We start from the raw sequence: 18,735 nt of genomic DNA, 5'->3' as shown, positions 1-18,735 counted from the left end.
GGAATGAGGTCCTAAAGCTGTATGCAAATGACCTGTGAAATGTCCAATGAAGCATTAGCATAGTCAAGCTGTCCACTCTATTCATGAGTGGGAGGCACAGCCACACCCCCAGTGCTTGACTGACAGCCTGTATAATGATGTGAGGCTGTATAATGATGTGCTTCCTGGTGCTGGTGGCCACACCCCCAGTGCTTGACTGACAGCCTGTATAATGATGTGCTTCCTGGTGCTGGCGCCCCCTGCATCCTGTGTGTGCATGTGTGTGTGTTTAGGAGAGATACAGCAGCTCCAGGCAGCCATGTTACAGCAGAACATGTCAGATTCATGTGTAGCTGATGTCTGTGTCTCTCACCTGTATATTAGCAGGATGCAGCATGTCAGCAGATGCAGCACACACACTAGCCATGCTTTACTATACATTACACACAGACATGAGCAGGGGGAGGAGAGGGGAGGGGTAACAGGGGTGACATCACTGCCTCTGACCATGTGACCAGCCTCATTTACATGATAAAAAATAGATGATTTTACAATGAATAATGTATGAAATAACTAGATAAAGGCTGGGATGGGATCCTTGTGAGCTGCTCCAACAGGTAGTAGTGACAGGACAAGTGACACAGACCTGATGACAGGTGTCCTTTAAATATAAAAGCTTTGCACTTTGGTGCTATGTCTCTTATGTCCCCACTTTCAATATGTGGAAACATCAGGCAAATAAAGTGTTACTTTTCATATTTTAACATGGAGTTCCAAAGTCTAAAGGAGAGTGGGAAGTATGGTGCATCTCCTCAATGACTAACACCACCCCCGTGAGAAGAGCCATAAGAGAATATTACCCTGCAGATACTGAATGGTCATAAGGTGGATATGGCTCTCATGACACAAAACACACACCCTCACTTTTGTGTTGTAAGTATCTACCCACCTACCTGTTCCCAAGTGTATCCCTATATATTGCCTGGAATTATGTAAGGATTTCTTTGTTATGATATGTATACTTAAAAAAACTAAATACAATCATAAAGGTTATAGAAAACAGACACATAGAAATGTGGGATTTATGGGGTTATGTTTGTGCTCTCATTCCTACTGAGGTATTCCTTTGACTGTCTTGCAAATATGTCCAGCAAAAATTTACATACTTTCAGCTATAAATCTCATTTTCTACTGTCTTTATATATATTCTTTTTACTGCTCTGTAGTTTTAATGAAAAAACTAAAGAACAGAAAAAAAAAAAAAAAATCCGGCCTCCTTCCACCCCTTAATAGCCGGCCAACTCACACCTGTTTCCCATCACCCATGACAGCGCTGTCATAAGTGAGAGGAAACCCTTCTACCGGTAATAGGAAAATAATGATAGGCTCGTGCAGAGATGTTAATTTAAAAAAAAATCCGGCCTCCTCATCTCCCCTTCATAGCCGGCCATCTCACTCCTGGTTCTTTCCCTTTTGCCCAAGAGAGCAGCAACAGCTGCTGCTATCATAAGCTTGGGGAAATCCTATCACTGGTAGGTACAAAAAGTACTGCACATGCCTATCCTCAGGACCAAGCGCGATGTTGTGGCGCTCAAACTTACCGCCATTGGTGGGTCTCCTGGAGTCATCTGTAAGGGTCCCTCGATGTATCCATGGTGCCTTCATTCCTGCAGATTGGCTGGTATCTTGGAGGTGTCTTCACACTCCTTCAGAGGTCAGGAGCACAGCTTGCTCTAGGTCTTATTGAGCTGGTGTTTGTTCAAGGGTTTCCTGGTTGACAAAAGAAAACCCCTTGAACATGGCCTGGTCCTTTGATGGTAATGGCTGCTTTTTGGCCTCTGCTGCTACTAGTCTGGCCAGATGGAATGGCAGAGCACGGTGAGGTGGTTTAGGTGGCTATACAGAGAGAAAAGAGAAAATTATGAGTTTAGGATTTTTTTTCTTTTCAATTTAAATCTTAGGCTCTTGTAACAAACTTACTTTTTAGCTATACTTTAACTATGCATAGAGTAAGATGTAAAGTGATGGGGAAATCTCTGCCATATACTTACTACAAAGGTGAATGGTGGAGGCACTTGCAGGCTTTCCACAGATTCCCATAGGACACGCTGAAAGAACCTGTGCTGTCTGATGTTACCATTGACTCCCAAGCGGCTGGCAGGATCTTTTTGAAGGAGCTGAAAAAGATAAAGGAAAAACCATGAACGTGAACAGTAAAGACAAACAGACATTCACATATCACAGCAGTAACTACAATAATACCAGTAATACTACTAACCTGTGTCATGATGTTATCAAAGCCGGAGGATTCATCATCGGGCGTCGGATGGTCAGGACGCTCACTGGTATCCATATCTGATAAGATGACACCAAAGGAATACCAATCTACTCCGGCATCATACTCCTTCCCAGCCAAAATCTCAGGAGCCATGTAGCCAGGTGTTCCAGCGTATCCTGTGGCCATGCGATCTCCGTGCATGTTGTCAATTGCAAGACCGAAGTCTGAGATCTTTAGGTGACCACTTCCAGCCATTAGGATGTTCTCTGGCTTCAGGTCTCTGTTAAACAGAACAAAATAAAATGTTATTAGCAAAGTTATAAAACTAATTGTTTTGCAGTGAGACCTGAATATGAAGCCCCCCCTCCCCGCTATAGGATGAAGGGATGTAGTTACCTGTGGATGACGCCCTTTGAGTGGAGATGTTGGATACCACAGACGAGTTCAGCGGCATAGAATCTGACAAGAAGACAGAGGACAATTGTAACATCTGGAGGAGAAGACAAGAAACACTAGAAAATACAATGGTCTATAGATTGTCTGCTATACATGGAACAAACAATGACAGAATCCATTACCTTATTACAGGGTCATCTATGTCTATGTCCGGGGTGATATAAGACACTGAATATTATTGGGGGTGATGGCAGAGATATCACATTTCATTATTAGGTCCCGGTGTAAAATCTGTGCCAATGAGAATATTGGGGTCTTCCTATCCCTTCCTAGTTATAATTCTGATCGGATTTATGATAACATAAAACTTTACCTTGCACTGGGGATGTTAAGTTGCCCCTTCGCCAGTAGAAAGGTGTTAAAGTCCCCGCAGCTCATGTACTCCATCCCAAGAAGTAGAAACCCCTGTTACAGAGAGCAAACATATAGGTATATTTATCACTATATTATCTACACACAATATAGAAGGTCAGATCTCATGAAGGTAAAGCCTCAGTATAACCAGCCAGGGCAGATGTACGATCTCCAATATTAACCATATAAAACATGAAAAAGTTGAAAGGGGTTTTTAGAAAGGACTATACTCTACTTTCTTGAGAAACTATGCTGTGGAACCAATGGCACAATGTAGTATAGATCTGCTGGAACTGTGTATTTATATAGATGGGATTTTTTTCTTAACTAAACCCTGGTTTTTAATATATGTATGACATATACTGTAACACTGTATATATCTCAACTGTAATAAATAAATTAATAAATCTCCCTTATATAGATATCAAAGATAACTGTGAGAAAAGTGTCTATCTACAACATCCACTTAAAGGAAACCTACCACTTGAAGTGGCAGGTTTCCGATGGCAATACCGGGCACCAGCTCAGGGTGAGCTGGTGCCGGAGCTTATTTTAGTTAGTGTTTTAAACCGCGGTATCGCGGTTTAAAACACTTTTTAAACTTTATAGCCGGCGCGTGGAGGTACGCGCTCGGCGCTTACCATGCGCGCGGCTCTCATTCACTTCCCATGTAGCCGCGCGCACGGTAAGCGCCGAGCACGTACCTGCCTGCGCCGGCTATAAAGTTTAAAAAGTGTTTTAAACCGCGATACCGCGGTTTAAAACACTAACTAAAATAAGCTCCGGCACCAGCTCACCCTGACCTGGTGCTCGGTATTGCCATCGGAAACCTGCCACTACAAGTGGTAGGTTTCCTTTAAGGAAGCGCAGGGGATAGGAATAATTACAACTACCACCACCATTGTACAACCTCCCCCAACGTATCTACATGCCACCAAGTTTATGCTACAAATATGAACCTATGTGCATATGTCTGACATTAAAGATTACCTGATGGTAGATGACTATTACGTACCTCCCCGTCCCATCCATGTGTGTCCCAAGCTTCATTTCTTAAATCTTTGTATGGCCGCATTTTGTAAAAAATAAGTTTATAACATATGCAAATTAGCCAGTGGTGCTCCACAGAGCACCATCAGGCTCCACTGTAATACAATTTATGCACGCCCCATGGCTGTGCCAGTGCAATCTGAGAGCCGGTGAGATTTGAGAAGAGAACCAATGACATCACCGGCTCTCAGACCACGTCTGGCATTATATTATGGTCTGATGGTAGCTGTAACCACAGGATAATTTGCATATCTTATACACTTATTTTTTACAGAAATGGGGCAGTGCAAAAATATAAGAAATGAAGCTTGGGACATACAGTGACAGGGAAGTATGAAATAGTTATCTACCGTCAGGTAATCTGATGGTATTTGTCCTTTTACTCTTAAAACTGCTATGTTGGTGTATACTGGCCAAGCAAATGACAAATCACACTACTGCATACGTCTGATCAATATGTGCGCCTCAGAGGATTTCTTCACGTTGGCCCAGATTTATTAAACTGTGAAAGTTTTCCCCAAGGTAGGTGATAACTTGCTGATCGTGGGGGTCCCAGTGGTGGGACCTCCACAGACCATGAGAACGGGAGTTTGTTGTAGCCCAAAGGAGCAGAGCAGCAGTTTGCACATGTGCCTGTTGTTATAATCATAGACAAGTGCAGTACTCGGCTACTTCCCTCAGTGCCATATTAAATAGGAGGGGCAGGGCACATGTATTACCAGATATTATTTCCATCTAGGGTCCGGGAACCCCTATTCTCTAAATCCATGGGATTCCTGCTACTGCCCCCCCACCCCCACCAATCGGAGAATTATCCAGAGTGGAGAAAACTTGCTGCGGCTGGACAACCCCTTTAATGCTATATATTATGGCGTATTTGGTAATATCAATATATTTGTGTCTGGTAAAACAAATGGGAAAAGAAGAAAAGAAAGGTAAAAACTAAAATAAACAACACTGAAAGGAAAAAAAGTCCTGAATATCTTTATTCAATATCTGTAAAGTACAATGATCCATCAAATTATCTCACATGAATACATGACATTCATATAGATTTGTACATTTACAGTAACTATCGCTTTGTTGATAATTAGAGGGATATTCCACAATTAGCTTTACATAATAAGGATATTATACAGAGATATTTACATGTAGGGAACATTATACTGTCACACCTTTATCACAGCAATGCAGTCACCATCTATAAAGACATAAATGGTCCTGCAGTATTTTATTGCTATGAGAATTATAAAGAGAAGAAGGGAGAGAACTAAACATGTTTTTTTTTAGGTAAACTTTATTAACAACATGACATTTTACCAATCACCTGGAAATAGGCAACCATCTCTCCTATCACTTGGATACAAGCAGCCATCTTTATTGGTCAATTGCACTTACATAACAAAGTATATATAAAAGAGAATGCCATTTACATTAGTAAATTATTATTACATTATTTAATTATAATAACTTTATAAACACATTCATCACATAAACAACATATTATAAATACAAAATAATGAAAATAAAAATATATATGCCGTGGAGAAACCAAATCTTTTCCAAAGTCATCATGCAACTAGTTTATATGACATGTTATTGTCCCAGGAAATCATATATAGAAATCTGCAATGACAATGAATAATAAGATACAATCTATAGGTGGTGCCATGCTGATTACAGACAGTTATTCTGCTGGTGACTGCAGTACTATGCATGCACTATATACAGTTCATTCCTAGATAACGTGTACATTTTGGAGAATAGATAATAAGAGGATTGTGCAGTTATATACTAGATGTACAATCATAGCACGGCCTTCCCAGTATCACTCCTGCACCAGTCCATCACACCTAGCACTAACCTGAGACATCCTAAAAAATTCTGTAAATAAACAGTGTTTGGGCACATATTGGTCAATACAACAATAAAGACCCATTAATCATATACATCAGGAGCATTTCATGACAAACATAAAAATTCATATATATCAAATCTTTCAGTGAAATTGTCATAGTTACCCATAAAAACAATACAGAGCGTTTAGTTTTTAATCATTAATCATATACATTGGGAGCATTTCATGACAAACATAAAAATTCATATATATCAAATCTGTCTTTCAGTGAAATTGTCCTAGTTGCCCATTACAACCCAACAGAGCGTTTATAAAAAATGCAATGGGCAGCTAGGACAATTTTGGTAATATTTCCCTAGTGTCTTTATAGCATTAGAAAATACAATAAATTTTGGAATATTCAGTAGTCAGTACTGTACCCTGGTCTGGAATGCAAAGTCTGCGTGGATCAGGAAGGGGCTCCCAGATGCCAGCTGTAGGACTCGTCGCTCCACCATCACATCCACCTCATCGGCGTTGGCGAGCAGGGCTACTTTGCTCATGATCTTAACAGCAAAATGTTTGCGGGTAGATGGATCTTCCGCCAGCAGGACCTTTCCAAAACTTCCCTGGCCAAGCACCTGATGGAATAGGAGTCTCCTTTTTAAGGAGACTGTGCTTGTGGTGCCAGTTGGCCAAACACCGCTGTGTCCTGAGAAGGAGGCCTTGGACTTTGGGTCAGATGTTAGTCTTCGCCTCTTCTTCTCCTGGCTCTTCTCTTCATCATCAGATGAGCTGGAAATGGCTGCCCTCTTCTTGGCTCCAGTAGGCTGAATCTTTCCATCTTCCTCCTGGTCTGGTAGTTTGGTCCTCTTGATTGAAGACTTCCTCTCATCATCCGATGTGTCATTGGAAAATCTTCGTCTCTTCGCTCCTCTCCAAATCTCTTCTTCCGCATCCATATCGTCGCTTTCTCTAGAGTCAGTAGACATATCCTCCTCCGGCGCCGGTCACTGTCAACTGTCACTCATCAACTGTCAACCGCTTCTCAGGTGTACACAACACTGCAGGTGCCCTGGTCATGTGATCAGAAACTGACCACTGAGACTTGAAAGAAAACTCTCCATGTTTCTTACTGTATATTATTAATAGTTCATGTATGAAACTGACATTTTATGATTGACACTTTAACTAAATACTGTAGCACATTACAAAGTGGATGCTGTTGTACCTTTCAGTTACTTTAGAGCATTTTATTTGTACAATGCAATAAACTTCAGCAATATATTTGACCTTTCTTCTTGGCTCAGGGTTTTGCTATATTTCTAGGAGTGCTGCTGCATTGTGCTTTATTTTTCTACAATATGTGTACAGTACTTGTGGCCACCCAGCACTTCTGAGGTGAATTTTTCTGTCTGTCAATGGTTTGTATAAGCGTGATGTGGTGTGTGCCCCCCATAGGGATGATTCCAACCTTTTTGCTGCCTGAGGCGATTACTGAAATGCCGCCTCCCCCATATTAATATACTATACAGCACTCTCTTCATCAATTGAAGTATTATACAGCACCTCCTCATTGAAGTATTGTCCTTTTAAATGTTGTGAAGGACCTTTCCTGATGCATGGAGGTACAGTACAAGCACCATGAACATCTCAGTCTTTTTGGGACTCACACGCCACTGTCAAACAGCATCAAAGTGGTGCAAGACTAATACATCCCATACACAGATAGTGATCGCCAGCGGTTAAACCCCTATTAGGCTACATTCACACGACCATAGGGGGACATATATACGGCCATAGTATTGGGCAGTTGAAATCCAGCTTAACTAATAAGTATCTACCCCCTACTACACCTAATATTGGGCTCGGATAATTATTATCTATGTGTATGGGAGCTTTAACAGATAATACCATTATAAATTGTACATAACAATAATACTGCTATATCAACCTACTATACTCAGAGGGGAAAATATGGAGGTTAGGATTCCTTTTTTAACATATCAAATAGCATAATAGAGTATGCGATATTATAAAAACATTTACAGAATAAAAAGTATATACTGAGAAGTATTTTTTTTTTAATATTAGCCTATTGGTGACCTTTGCATTTGTATGTCAATACAGCACAATGCATCAAACCTAATACAAGACCCCTGCCAATGTATAGGCAAGGGGGTAGTTGCGCATAGGGCCCTCTATCTGTCTCTCCCCAGCAGGTGAGCCTGCGCAACTCGCCTGAGGGATAGTTCAGTAAGTCTGAGGTAATTAGCAGCTTAAATAAACAGGTGGATACAGGAAATTGGGTGATGGGGAGGTTGAGTACCATACCCCTGATTTGAACCGAGGCCTAATATATGGCTATGTATTCGGTCACCCTAAATGTACCACATTTAGTCAGTGTTGATCCACAATAAACATATTGAAAACAACAAGTACCTCTCAGCTGAGAGGAAAAGGAAGGATCGACTAAAGAGATGCAGGTTAAACAATAACAAAATCTTTATTTTTGACAACAATGCTCAAGGTAAAAATGCATTAAAAAGTACAAGTGGTGGAATACAGAAAGAGAAAACCGGGCCGACCCGGACAGGGCAAAGTTGTAAAGGGGTAACTCTTATCGGGTAAGAAACTGAACAAAAAGCGCCAAGGCATTGGCAGTTAAGCTGCGAAATTTCTTAATTTCTATAGGCAGAGTGGTGGTATTGTCCCAACCACTCTAAAACATATGGTATGTGAAGGGTATATTTCCTGTGCCTGGGTAAAACAACCTATGGCTACAGGGAGGAAAGAATTGTACTGCTATCAGCTCTTACCCGATAATGGAAGATGTGAGGTGTCTTTGCCACTGACCGGGAGGGTCCGCGTCCCCGACGTACGTTTCGGCTCAGAGTGAGCCTTCGTCTGGGGGTAGCGTCCTCTCGCACTGGGGCCGGAATATAACAAAGAGATGGACCAATGAGCGTTCTGGAAGCAGCACATGTGATCGCGGGTCACGTGATACGTGAGATCACGGCTAACAGGGTCACGTGACTCGGTATCGCGAGATCACACGGGCTGCGTCGGAGTTTGACAGAGGATAGATAAGATCTGGAGAAAGGGCGCATGCGTGATGAGCGCCTCCGAGCCAAGACTGTCTTTACCAGGTATTGCATGGAACATGAATTTACCAACTAAAGGTAACCATAGTTTGAAATGCTTTTGAAGGTGTATGACTAGTGCGATCTAAAAGGGGAAGGGGGAATTTATGTGTACAAAAAACAGAAGTATATATGTAAGAAAAAATTGATTAAATACAACGTGTTAAATAAGGTAAGTGTGTGGGTAGGCACAATCCTACCTCAATTGGAATACTCTATAAAGTGACATGTGCATATTACAGACCATATATAATGGATATATGGTTAATAGAGTGACCTGTGCATATACAGAATATAAAATATAATGCAAATACATATATATACAAATACACAGTGTGCCATAACAACATATATATACGACTGGCAGCCATACATTATATAAAACTACACAATATAAAAGTTATATATACATATGGTATGCATATGTGATCATAATTAATAAAGTGACATGTGCATATGCAAAGTATAAGATATATAATGCAAATACATATATATACAAATACACAGTGTGCCATAACGACATATATATACAGCTGGCAGCCATACATTATATAAAACTACACAGTACAAAAATTACACAATATAAACATGTATATATGGTATGCATATGTAATCATTAAGCTCCATAGTAACATATATTTGAGCATACCAATGCCATGCTGGAGAGATGCTGTTATGCTCCCCATTTAAACGGTTGAAATCAGTACATCGTAATAGCCATTTTTTACAGGGTGTGACAATAGGTGAACCACAAATTGTGTGAGACGTCATAGTGAAGGACAAGGTGGATTGGGAAGTGAGTGGTGGGAAAGTGAAGGATTGAAGGTGAGGAGGGTACACATAACATAAATAATTACATTAAATGGCTGAGACCAAAGCCACGTATACAATATATTGCATATTGTTATGAATGTATGAAAAAATTATTTCCAAAATAGCAAAATAGTCAAACATAGCCAATAGTCATGCATAATTACATCAACAATATATGGGGTTAGCGATCCAGGAACCTGAAAAAGACATATTAGTGTACAAAACAGATTTGAACATCTATTTTAGTTAACACACAGTTAGTGGATGTAGACCTTATATTAAGCGATTTATCTCTGATTGAAAGCTCATTGTCGTTTGCAGGATATATAGTGGATCCGGACCCGTGAGAGTTTGTGCTGAAAATATAAAAGTCAGAAAAACAACAAATTAAAAACAATTAAAACTGGTGTGTTAGGACGCCAGTGTGTGAATGTATGACACGAAACCCACTATTTGGAAGGTAAGTGTTAGGTAAATGAGAATTGTGGAGGGTGCCTACCGGAGATATGGGGCGAAACTAAGAGTCTCATTGAGGCCACTTGGTTTTAAGGTGTTTAAGGTCCAAATCCATCGAGTTTCTTGCTGAGCTAAAATTTTCTGGACTGGGCCCCCTCTAATGCCTAGGTCGACTCTGTCGATCCCACGTACCCTCAGAAGACTCGGATCGGAATTATGTTTCTCCTTAAAATGGAGTGCCACTGGTTTGCCATCAAGGATTGTGTCTTCTTTTAATGTAGCTTTTATGTCGCGCATGTGTTCCCTAATGCGTATTTTCATGGCGCGGCTCGTTAGGCCAATATAGATCAAATTACACGGACATGTAGCGTAATATATTACGGCTTTGGTTTTGCATGTAATGCTGTGTTTGATGTTGTAAACTTTGCTTCCTGAAGAATCCGTAAAGATGTTTGTGCGCTCCACATTAGGGCAAGCCACGCAGGCACCACAGGGTTTACATCCCACTGCTGGGCGATTAGCCCCAAAAATAGTATCAGATTTTTCTGATGCATAGTGGCTTCGGACTAAAATGTCACGCAAATTTTGTGCTCTCCGAGCCGTTACAGATGGGTAGGGTGTAATGTATTTGCCTATTATTGGATCCCCTAGGAGGATTGGCCAAAAACGTGTCAGAATCTGGCGGATTTCATGCCAATGAGAATTGTACTCTGTGACGAATCTTACCAGATCTGGGGCCTTTTCTTTGACTTTGGGTATTAGAAGTGTTTGGCGAGATGTCTTCTTAGCACGCCAGTATGCCTGTTTTAGAGATCTTTTACTGTATCCACGCTGCAAAAATCTGTTTTTCAGATCTGTTGCTTGAGCTTCAAATTCATCCTCAGTGGAACATATTCTCCTTATTCGGAGAAATTGGCCTGTGGGTATGGCTTTGATGGTTTGTGGCGGATGCGATGATGTGGCATGCAATAGTGAATTAACCGAGGTTTCTTTTCTGAAGACATTCGTTTGTAGGAATCCGTTGGAGTCTTTGCTGATAGATACATCTAAAAATGAAACATAGGATTTGTTGGCATTGTATGTCAATTTGATGTTGTATGAATTCTTATTGAGTGTGGTAAAAAAATCCTGTAACTCCAGTAGATCACCCTTCCAAATGATCAGGATGTCATCTATGTACCGGGCCCAAAAAAGGACCCGGTCCATAGAGACATCCTGGCCACCATCTAGGAGGTCCCTCTCCCACAGCCCCAGGAACAAGTTCGCGTATGAGGGCGCACAAGACGCCCCCATCGCTGTCCCCCGGAGCTGCAGGTAGAAGGACCCCCCAAACACAAAAAAATTGTGATGCAAAATAAATTCCAGTAACTGCAAAAGAAAAGAGGAAAATTCATGTGTGAAATTTTCCATGGACAGAAAATATTTGGCTGCTCTCAGGCCATCTCGATGCTCAATGCATGTATAGAGGGACTCCACGTCGCACGTCACCAAATAGGTGTCATTGTCGACGTGGAGTCCATCGATTTTACGCAAAAGGTCCATAGTATCACGAGTATAAGATGGTAATATCTCAACCATTTTTTTAAAATAGTGATCCACAAATTTGCTTACGTTTTCCGTCAAGCTGCCGTTCCCCGAAATAATTGGGCGGCCTGGTGGTACCTTGGGATGCTTATGGACCTTCGGCAGTAAATAGAGGGTTGGAATCACTGGGTCCGAGTTCTTCAGGCATTCATAGAGATCCTTGTTGATCACCTTATCTCTGACAGCCTGTAGGAGTAAGGTGTTAAGTTCAGTCGTAAATTTAGATAACGGGTTAAAGGTAAGGCGTTTATAGCATTGTTTGTCGCCTAGTTGGCGATAGGCTTCGGTCTCGTACATAACTCGTGGCCATAACACCACGTTTCCGCCTTTGTCTGATTGTTTTATAATCAGTGACTTATCTCTTTTCAAGTTATTAATGGCTTGACGTTGGGCATTTGTCAAGTTGTCATGACTCACCTGTTTGTCTATTTTGGAAAATTCATTAGTCACTGTTTTGACAAAGAGGTCCACTGCTGGACAGGATGCCAGATTTGGAAATTTCTTTGATTTCTTCTTGACACATTGTACACATAAATTCCCCCTTCCCCTTTTAGATCGCACTAGTCATACACCTTCAAAAGCATTTCAAACTATGGTTACCTTTAGTTGGTAAATTCATGTTCCATGCAATACCTGGTAAAGACAGTCTTGGCTCGGAGGCGCTCATCACGCATGCGCCCTTTCTCCAGATCTTATCTATCCTCTGTCAAACTCCGACGCAGCCCGTGTGATCTCGCGATACCGAGTCACGTGACCCTGTTAGCCGTGATCTCACGTATCACGTGACCCGCGATCACATGTGCTGCTTCCAGAACGCTCATTGGTCCATCTCTTTGTTATATTCCGGCCCCAGTGCGAGAGGACGCTACCCCCAGACGAAGGCTCACTCTGAGCCGAAACGTACGTCGGGGACGCGGACCCTCCCGGTCAGTGGCAAAGACACCTCACATCTTCCATTATCGGGTAAGAGCTGATAGCAGTACAATTCTTTCCTCCCTGTAGCCATAGGTTGTTTTACCCAGGCACAGGAAATATACCCTTCACATACCATATGTTTTAGAGTGGTTGGGACAATACCACCACTCTGCCTATAGAAATTAAGAAATTTCGCAGCTTAACTGCCAATGCCTTGGCGCTTTTTGTTCAGTTTCTTACCCGATAAGAGTTACCCCTTTACAACTTTGCCCTGTCCGGGTCGGCCCGGTTTTCTCTTTCTGTATTCCACCACTTGTACTTTTTAATGCATTTTTACCTTGAGCATTGTTGTCAAAAATAAAGATTTTGTTATTGTTTAACCTGCATCTCTTTAGTCGATCCTTCTTTTTCCTCTCAGCTGAGAGGTACTTGTTGTTTTCGGTAATTAGCAGCTGTAGATTCAGCCTAAACAGGCAAGGGTTAAAGTGGATGTGAGTATCAGCCAATTGTATTTCACCATGTACACTGGAGTGTGATTGGAGAGGTAACCACCATCTGACCAGGATAATAAAACCCCTGGACAGGGAGGGGCCTCAGGTCCTTTTTCCAGCAACCTCTTGGAGTACTAGTTCAATGAAGGTCTTTCCAGCAATTCTCTTTACTACCAGCTCTCCTCTGAGAGCACATCCTGTCACAAAGAGAGAAGAGAGAGACAGTGTCAGTCCACCATCAAAGCTGACACTCAGCTAAACCCAGGACAAGAGCTGCAGCTTCCACAACTGGACACAGCTCCATCCCATCCTGCATCCACTACCAGGCTGGTGAACCAATTCCTGAGGACACCTCTCCATGACCATTGCAGTACCAATTCTGCCATGAGAATGTTAAGGCCTGTTTGCCTGCTGTTGTTCAATAAAGAACAGTAAGTTATTTTGCATTGCCTCCGTCTGATCCCTGGATACAGCTGTTATCACCATGGGCTTCCTCATCCATTACCCAGGGAATTATCTTACAGACACTCAGGGGTTGCCACAGGGAGAATCAGTACATAAGCCTCTCCCTATATATTTCTTGCACATACCACCTGCTGGAGACCTGCCAGGCTGTAGGACAGCCCTCCGATCCCCATACCAAGCACCATGACATCAGTGTGCTCTAGGCCACAACCGCCAGCCACTCCGGTATTCTAGTCCCCGGTGGGGAATGTTGCACTAACACAACCTGTACACATATTAATAGTATCCCTATATGCACTATAAGTATTGCCACACATAACACCTATACACAGTACCACTGCATAGAATATATGCATTAATTTACACACATAATATGCATTTCTACCATATGGGTTACATACACACACATGATCTATATCCTTTTAGGTGCAAACCGCTTGCATGGGTATTTAAGAAGTGTCCTCGTCACATAGGTGTTGCATGCAACCATTTTGTGGCGCGGCTCCCCCCCCCCCACCTCCCCCCACCATGTAGACAAACTATCCTCCCTTGGTCCCTAAATGTAATGTTTGGCACACGTACTGTACAAATAGTACAATATGAAGTATATTAGCATCTCATCCATCCCAAGCATGGTTCCCGGGAAGCATGCTACCACTGAAAGTAATTTGTGTCAACTTTGTTTTAAGAATTTGCCAATATATTTTAGGAATTTGCTGACTGCTGGCTATTTTACAGGTGCACTCAGCCTCAGATGTTTATTTTGGTATAATAGTAACAAGTTATATAACAAATTTGAGCAATTGTTTTCACATGAAACCTAAACTCCACTGTTTCATTTCTGGCTCGGACTTCCTCTATTTTATATTAATGTTTGATTTATGACAAGCTACAATGTAACCATCGGTGTGAATCAGCCTGGAATGTAATATGACATATCTTTTCCTAAGTTGAGTAGAATCCCTTACTTGATTATTTAGGATTGGCAATTATTGGGGCCGCACATAACTAGAGCGGAGTGAAAGAGAGTCATCCTTTGTTACAGGTTCATCTGGCATGAAGGTTTCTTCCAGATGTTAGCTGTTTATTCCTGCAGCTGACATGAACTTACACAACAGCTAAATTCATGGCAGTAAATCAAAACCACACAAAGGGCAGGGATATGTCTATTTATCCAAGGCTGTTAAAAAGAAAGAATAAACTGATGAGTCTTGTCGGCTTCTTTTAGAAGTGCTCTATAGCTGCTCATAGCTAGGATACTATACCAGTCCGGTTCAATAATAGGGTTATAAGGAGCTTATGGCCTCTACTCGTACTGTATATTAATGGAAATATACTTATGATTATGTAATGATAGGAGACTGCATTTTTTTCTAATTTTTAGCTTAGATTAGAAAAACATGGCTACCTTCTTCAAGAGTTAGTGCCATCTGTTCACAGTTCATGTGTGATGTTAGAGCTCAGCTCCACTCACTGTTTTGAGCTGCAAATCTCTATATGATATGTTTGATAGGTGTTGTTTCTTCATGAAAAAAGCCATGTGTGTTGTATCTTATATAAACCCCTGTACAGTGAAGGCAGATAAGATGGCGGCTATGGTACTTGTGGGATAGAGGAGCCAATCTGTAGCCCTGCATTCCAAGACATTCATTCATGTACAAGATAATATTGTACACTCTAAATAGAGAGATGTATAACGGTGCAGCTGCAATGTCCAGATGTCAAATGAGACCTGATCAAAAACATTCTGGGTTTACAGTAATATTAAGACTCCAGACAAGTGGAAAATCCTTCGGAATGATATATGTGTTGTGTGTATGTCTTCGAAAAAAACTACCACACAGGGGCGTAACTTGAGGGAGTGCTGAGGGTGCAGTTGCAACTGGACCCATGAGGTTTAGGGGGCCCATAAGGTGTCAATTTCCCATATGAGAAGACTACTATTATAAACCATACATTATAGTCGGGGGCCTTGCACAGACTTTGCACTGGGGCCCATCAGCTTCTAGTTACGCCACTGCTACCACACCTGACCATCTGCTGGTATCGCAGCTCAGCTGTATAGAAACGAGGCTGATAGAAATGGGGCTGATTTTAGAAGAAAGCGGCCATTTTTTTCAAACCCCATACAGAGAAGAGAATTAGACAGATGGAAAGGAAAGAATGACTTGTGAGAACCAGAGATTACATGTGGAGAGGTATAGCATGAAGTGTATGGATGGGACATGGGCTATGGACAATTATTCTACTATATATGATCAAGCATTTATAGTGATGGTATCCTAGACATTTATTTTTGCTGTTGTTTGTAGTGCTATAATTGCTTTGTGATATTTGGCAACTGTATTGAAATTAAAGTAGGCTAATATATTGCAGGTCTCCTTCACTCACCCTCTTCCCATCTTTCATCCATATACTCAGTCCTTTTTCCCCTGATATGATCTGTTTGTAAAGACCCAATGGGTCCCCGACTTACATATGACCCTTAGTTACAGACGGGTCTCTCTGCCCACTGTGACCTCTAGTGAAGCTCTCTGGGTGCAAGTTATTTACTGTACTCTATCCCCAGGCTGTATTGGTCAACATAGGAGTGAACAACAAGAGTTAGGTTATAATAATAATAATAAAAATAATAATCTTTATTATATAGTGCCAACATATTCCATAGTGCTTTACAAATTATAGTGGACAAATACAAATTATATAATACATTACCGAGTACAAACAGTCATATGGAATTATAGGAGTTTTTATTGTTAATCCTTGATCCCAATATTATGAAAATCCCATTGTCACAGGGATGAAAAAATACTTTGGAGTCACACTTACAAAATATACCAGTTCCAACTTACATACAAATTCAACTTAGGGTGCATTCACACACCCGTCTGTGGGGATACGTCCCCATAGATGGCAATGTGTGGCATCGATCCACGCCGTACACCGGGAAAAGATAGAGCATGCACTATCTTTTCCCGTGTGTGCGGCCGTGCGCCACTGTTTTCTATGAAGGGGGAGGGGTCACCCGGGGGACATACCGCCATATGAATGTACCTTTAAGAGCAAACCTACAGAACCTATCCAGTACATAACCTAGAGACTACCTGTATCATCCATACCCCTAATAGAACCTGTCATATCTCTTTATACCTAATGATCCCTGGGATTCGGATTCCTTACTTTATGTAATAGCAGCGTTGTGTAACGCACAAGATAAATAAAACTATGTGTCCAGCATTACAATTTTCTTCAAGAAATGCTGACGGTATAAAATGTGATGATTTTAGGCTGTTTTCCCTGGCTCCGCTTTTTGCAGCAATGACACAAACACAATATAGCATTACACACAAACCCAATCATCCTGTAATACACAACAACTTACATGGTTACAAAGTAATTGAAAGGATAGTAACACAAGGAAAACAAAATATTTATACACCAAAATAGCGCAGAAAATTTCTTAGTATAGAAAAAGAAATGAATCCAAGATGTTTGAATCTGTCCACTCATTGTTCGGATTTTTGACTGATGTTCAGAACAAACAGTAGGCAGTAGAGAAATATGTACAACTTGTTTACATTCAGCTTCAGCTTGGATACACTTTAACCACTGGATTTGGCAATCTCCGTCAGTCATCATGCGCCTACGAGAAAAGGGTAAATAGAGAAAAAGATCCAGCTCACTACTCCAGCAGCTTGTCCCCTAGGTGTGCGGAGATAATACCGGAAGTCCAACGTTGCAACACATAAAATAGAAACACTTCAGCAATTATTCTACCATTGCTCTTGCACCAAGTAATAGTAAACAGTAAAAGTATCTTTAATACCTCTTCTACCTCCTTTGCTTAAAAATACTATAGCACAGGGATGAAGATACATAAGAGCCAACATTCTACCTTTGCCCTGGTATATTTTTGGAGCGTAAAATAGAAACACTCCAGCCCTTCCACAGGAAGAAGGTTAAAACTTTTGTTCTTTATTCCATCTTGTAAAATCCACAGCAAACATTACATCAAATAGGATATAGCACAGGGGAGTAACAACAGGGGTAGCAGCCATAGCAGCTGTTATGGGGCCCACAGTGTCAGGGGGTCCCCGTCATCTGCGGTATTGGGTGTGAATATGTTGTATGTGTGTGTGGTGTGTATCTACTGTGACCATGGTCAGATTTCTGTCCACTGGAAGTAAAGATAGAAGATTTCTATAGAGGGACAGCAAGCAGAGATCTAGAAAACCATGAGGAATTGATACAGAAAGTATATTAGAAAACTTTTTATCATAAAAACAATAACATCAATTTGTTGTAATGAAACTACACCTCTAAGTCCTGTTCACATGGTGCGGTGTTGCATGGCATCTTCTGTGGTGCCAGTGGGGACCTGGGACCTGGAGCCATGGGGGCTATGCCTGCCAGTATGGGTGCTGTGGGGCAACTGGGTCTTGGTCCCTGCTGGTGCTGTGCTGCAGTGGCGGTGGATGCCATGTGATCCCGCACAAAATAGCGTAGGGACCCACTACAATGATTTCACCGTGAAGTGGTTAGTGGCCTTATACAATTTGATCGAAATGTAACTAAGAACCTGGAGTTTGTCTGTAGATGTAGCCTAGCGGCAATAGATCATTGAATAATGTGTGGAATTGCGGTCCAGTTCTTTTTTCTCTCCCAATGTCAATGAAGAGTACAAGCCACAAGAAGACACAACTCTTGGCGAATGGGCACGAATTTCGACTCTCCCCCATGTCAAAGAGTGGGCCAGACCAAGGCAGGCACAGCCCGCACCGTGCCTTAACTATAGCCTGGTTATAGTGCAATTCTATGCCAGGCAATATATACGCCAGGGTGTGGCAAGAGTCCAGGTCCACTGGTGCAATGTGCAATGCAGCAGCGCCTGATAAATTTTCACCTTTCTGGCAC

At 41.6% G+C, this 18,735-nt stretch overlaps 1 protein-coding gene across 1 annotated transcript; it reads right to left on the bottom strand.

Moving 5' to 3' along the window:
• Window positions 1–250: 250 nt before the first annotated feature.
• Window positions 251–6,993, bottom strand: LOC140125699 (protein kinase C delta type-like). The gene is made up of 6 exons (XM_072144557.1): window positions 6,395–6,993; window positions 3,027–3,118; window positions 2,654–2,716; window positions 2,258–2,537; window positions 2,031–2,156; window positions 251–1,875 (listed from the first exon to the last, which is right to left on the bottom strand). The coding sequence occupies exons 1-6, from the start codon at window positions 6,944–6,946 to the stop codon at window positions 1,720–1,722; spliced, it is 1,269 nt and encodes a 422-aa protein (XP_072000658.1). The 5' UTR covers window positions 6,947–6,993; the 3' UTR covers window positions 251–1,719.
• Between the last annotated feature and the right edge of the window lie 11,742 nt (window positions 6,994–18,735).

The sequence above is a fragment of the Engystomops pustulosus genome, chromosome 4, assembly GCF_040894005.1.
Source record: "Engystomops pustulosus chromosome 4, aEngPut4.maternal, whole genome shotgun sequence".
NCBI classification, from domain to species: Eukaryota; Metazoa; Chordata; class Amphibia; order Anura; family Leptodactylidae; genus Engystomops; species Engystomops pustulosus.
Note: the sequence above shows the minus strand (reverse complement) of the source record. Positions and strands in the feature narration are given on the sequence as shown.

What these genes read in the sequence shown, in the direction of transcription:
- LOC140125699 (XM_072144557.1), bottom strand. Translation starts at nt 6,946, where the DNA reads ATGTCTACTGACTCTAGAGAAAGCGACGATATGGATGCGGAAGAAGAG. An exon ending in TCAAAGGGCGTCATCCACAG is followed by an intron (nt 2,538 to 2,653) that starts GTAACTACATCC and finishes TCTGTTTAACAG; the next exon opens with AGACCTGAAGCCAGAGAACA. An exon ending in CTCCACCATTCACCTTTGTA is followed by an intron (nt 1,876 to 2,030) that starts GTAAGTATATGG and finishes CTCTCTGTATAG; the next exon opens with CCACCTAAACCACCTCACCG.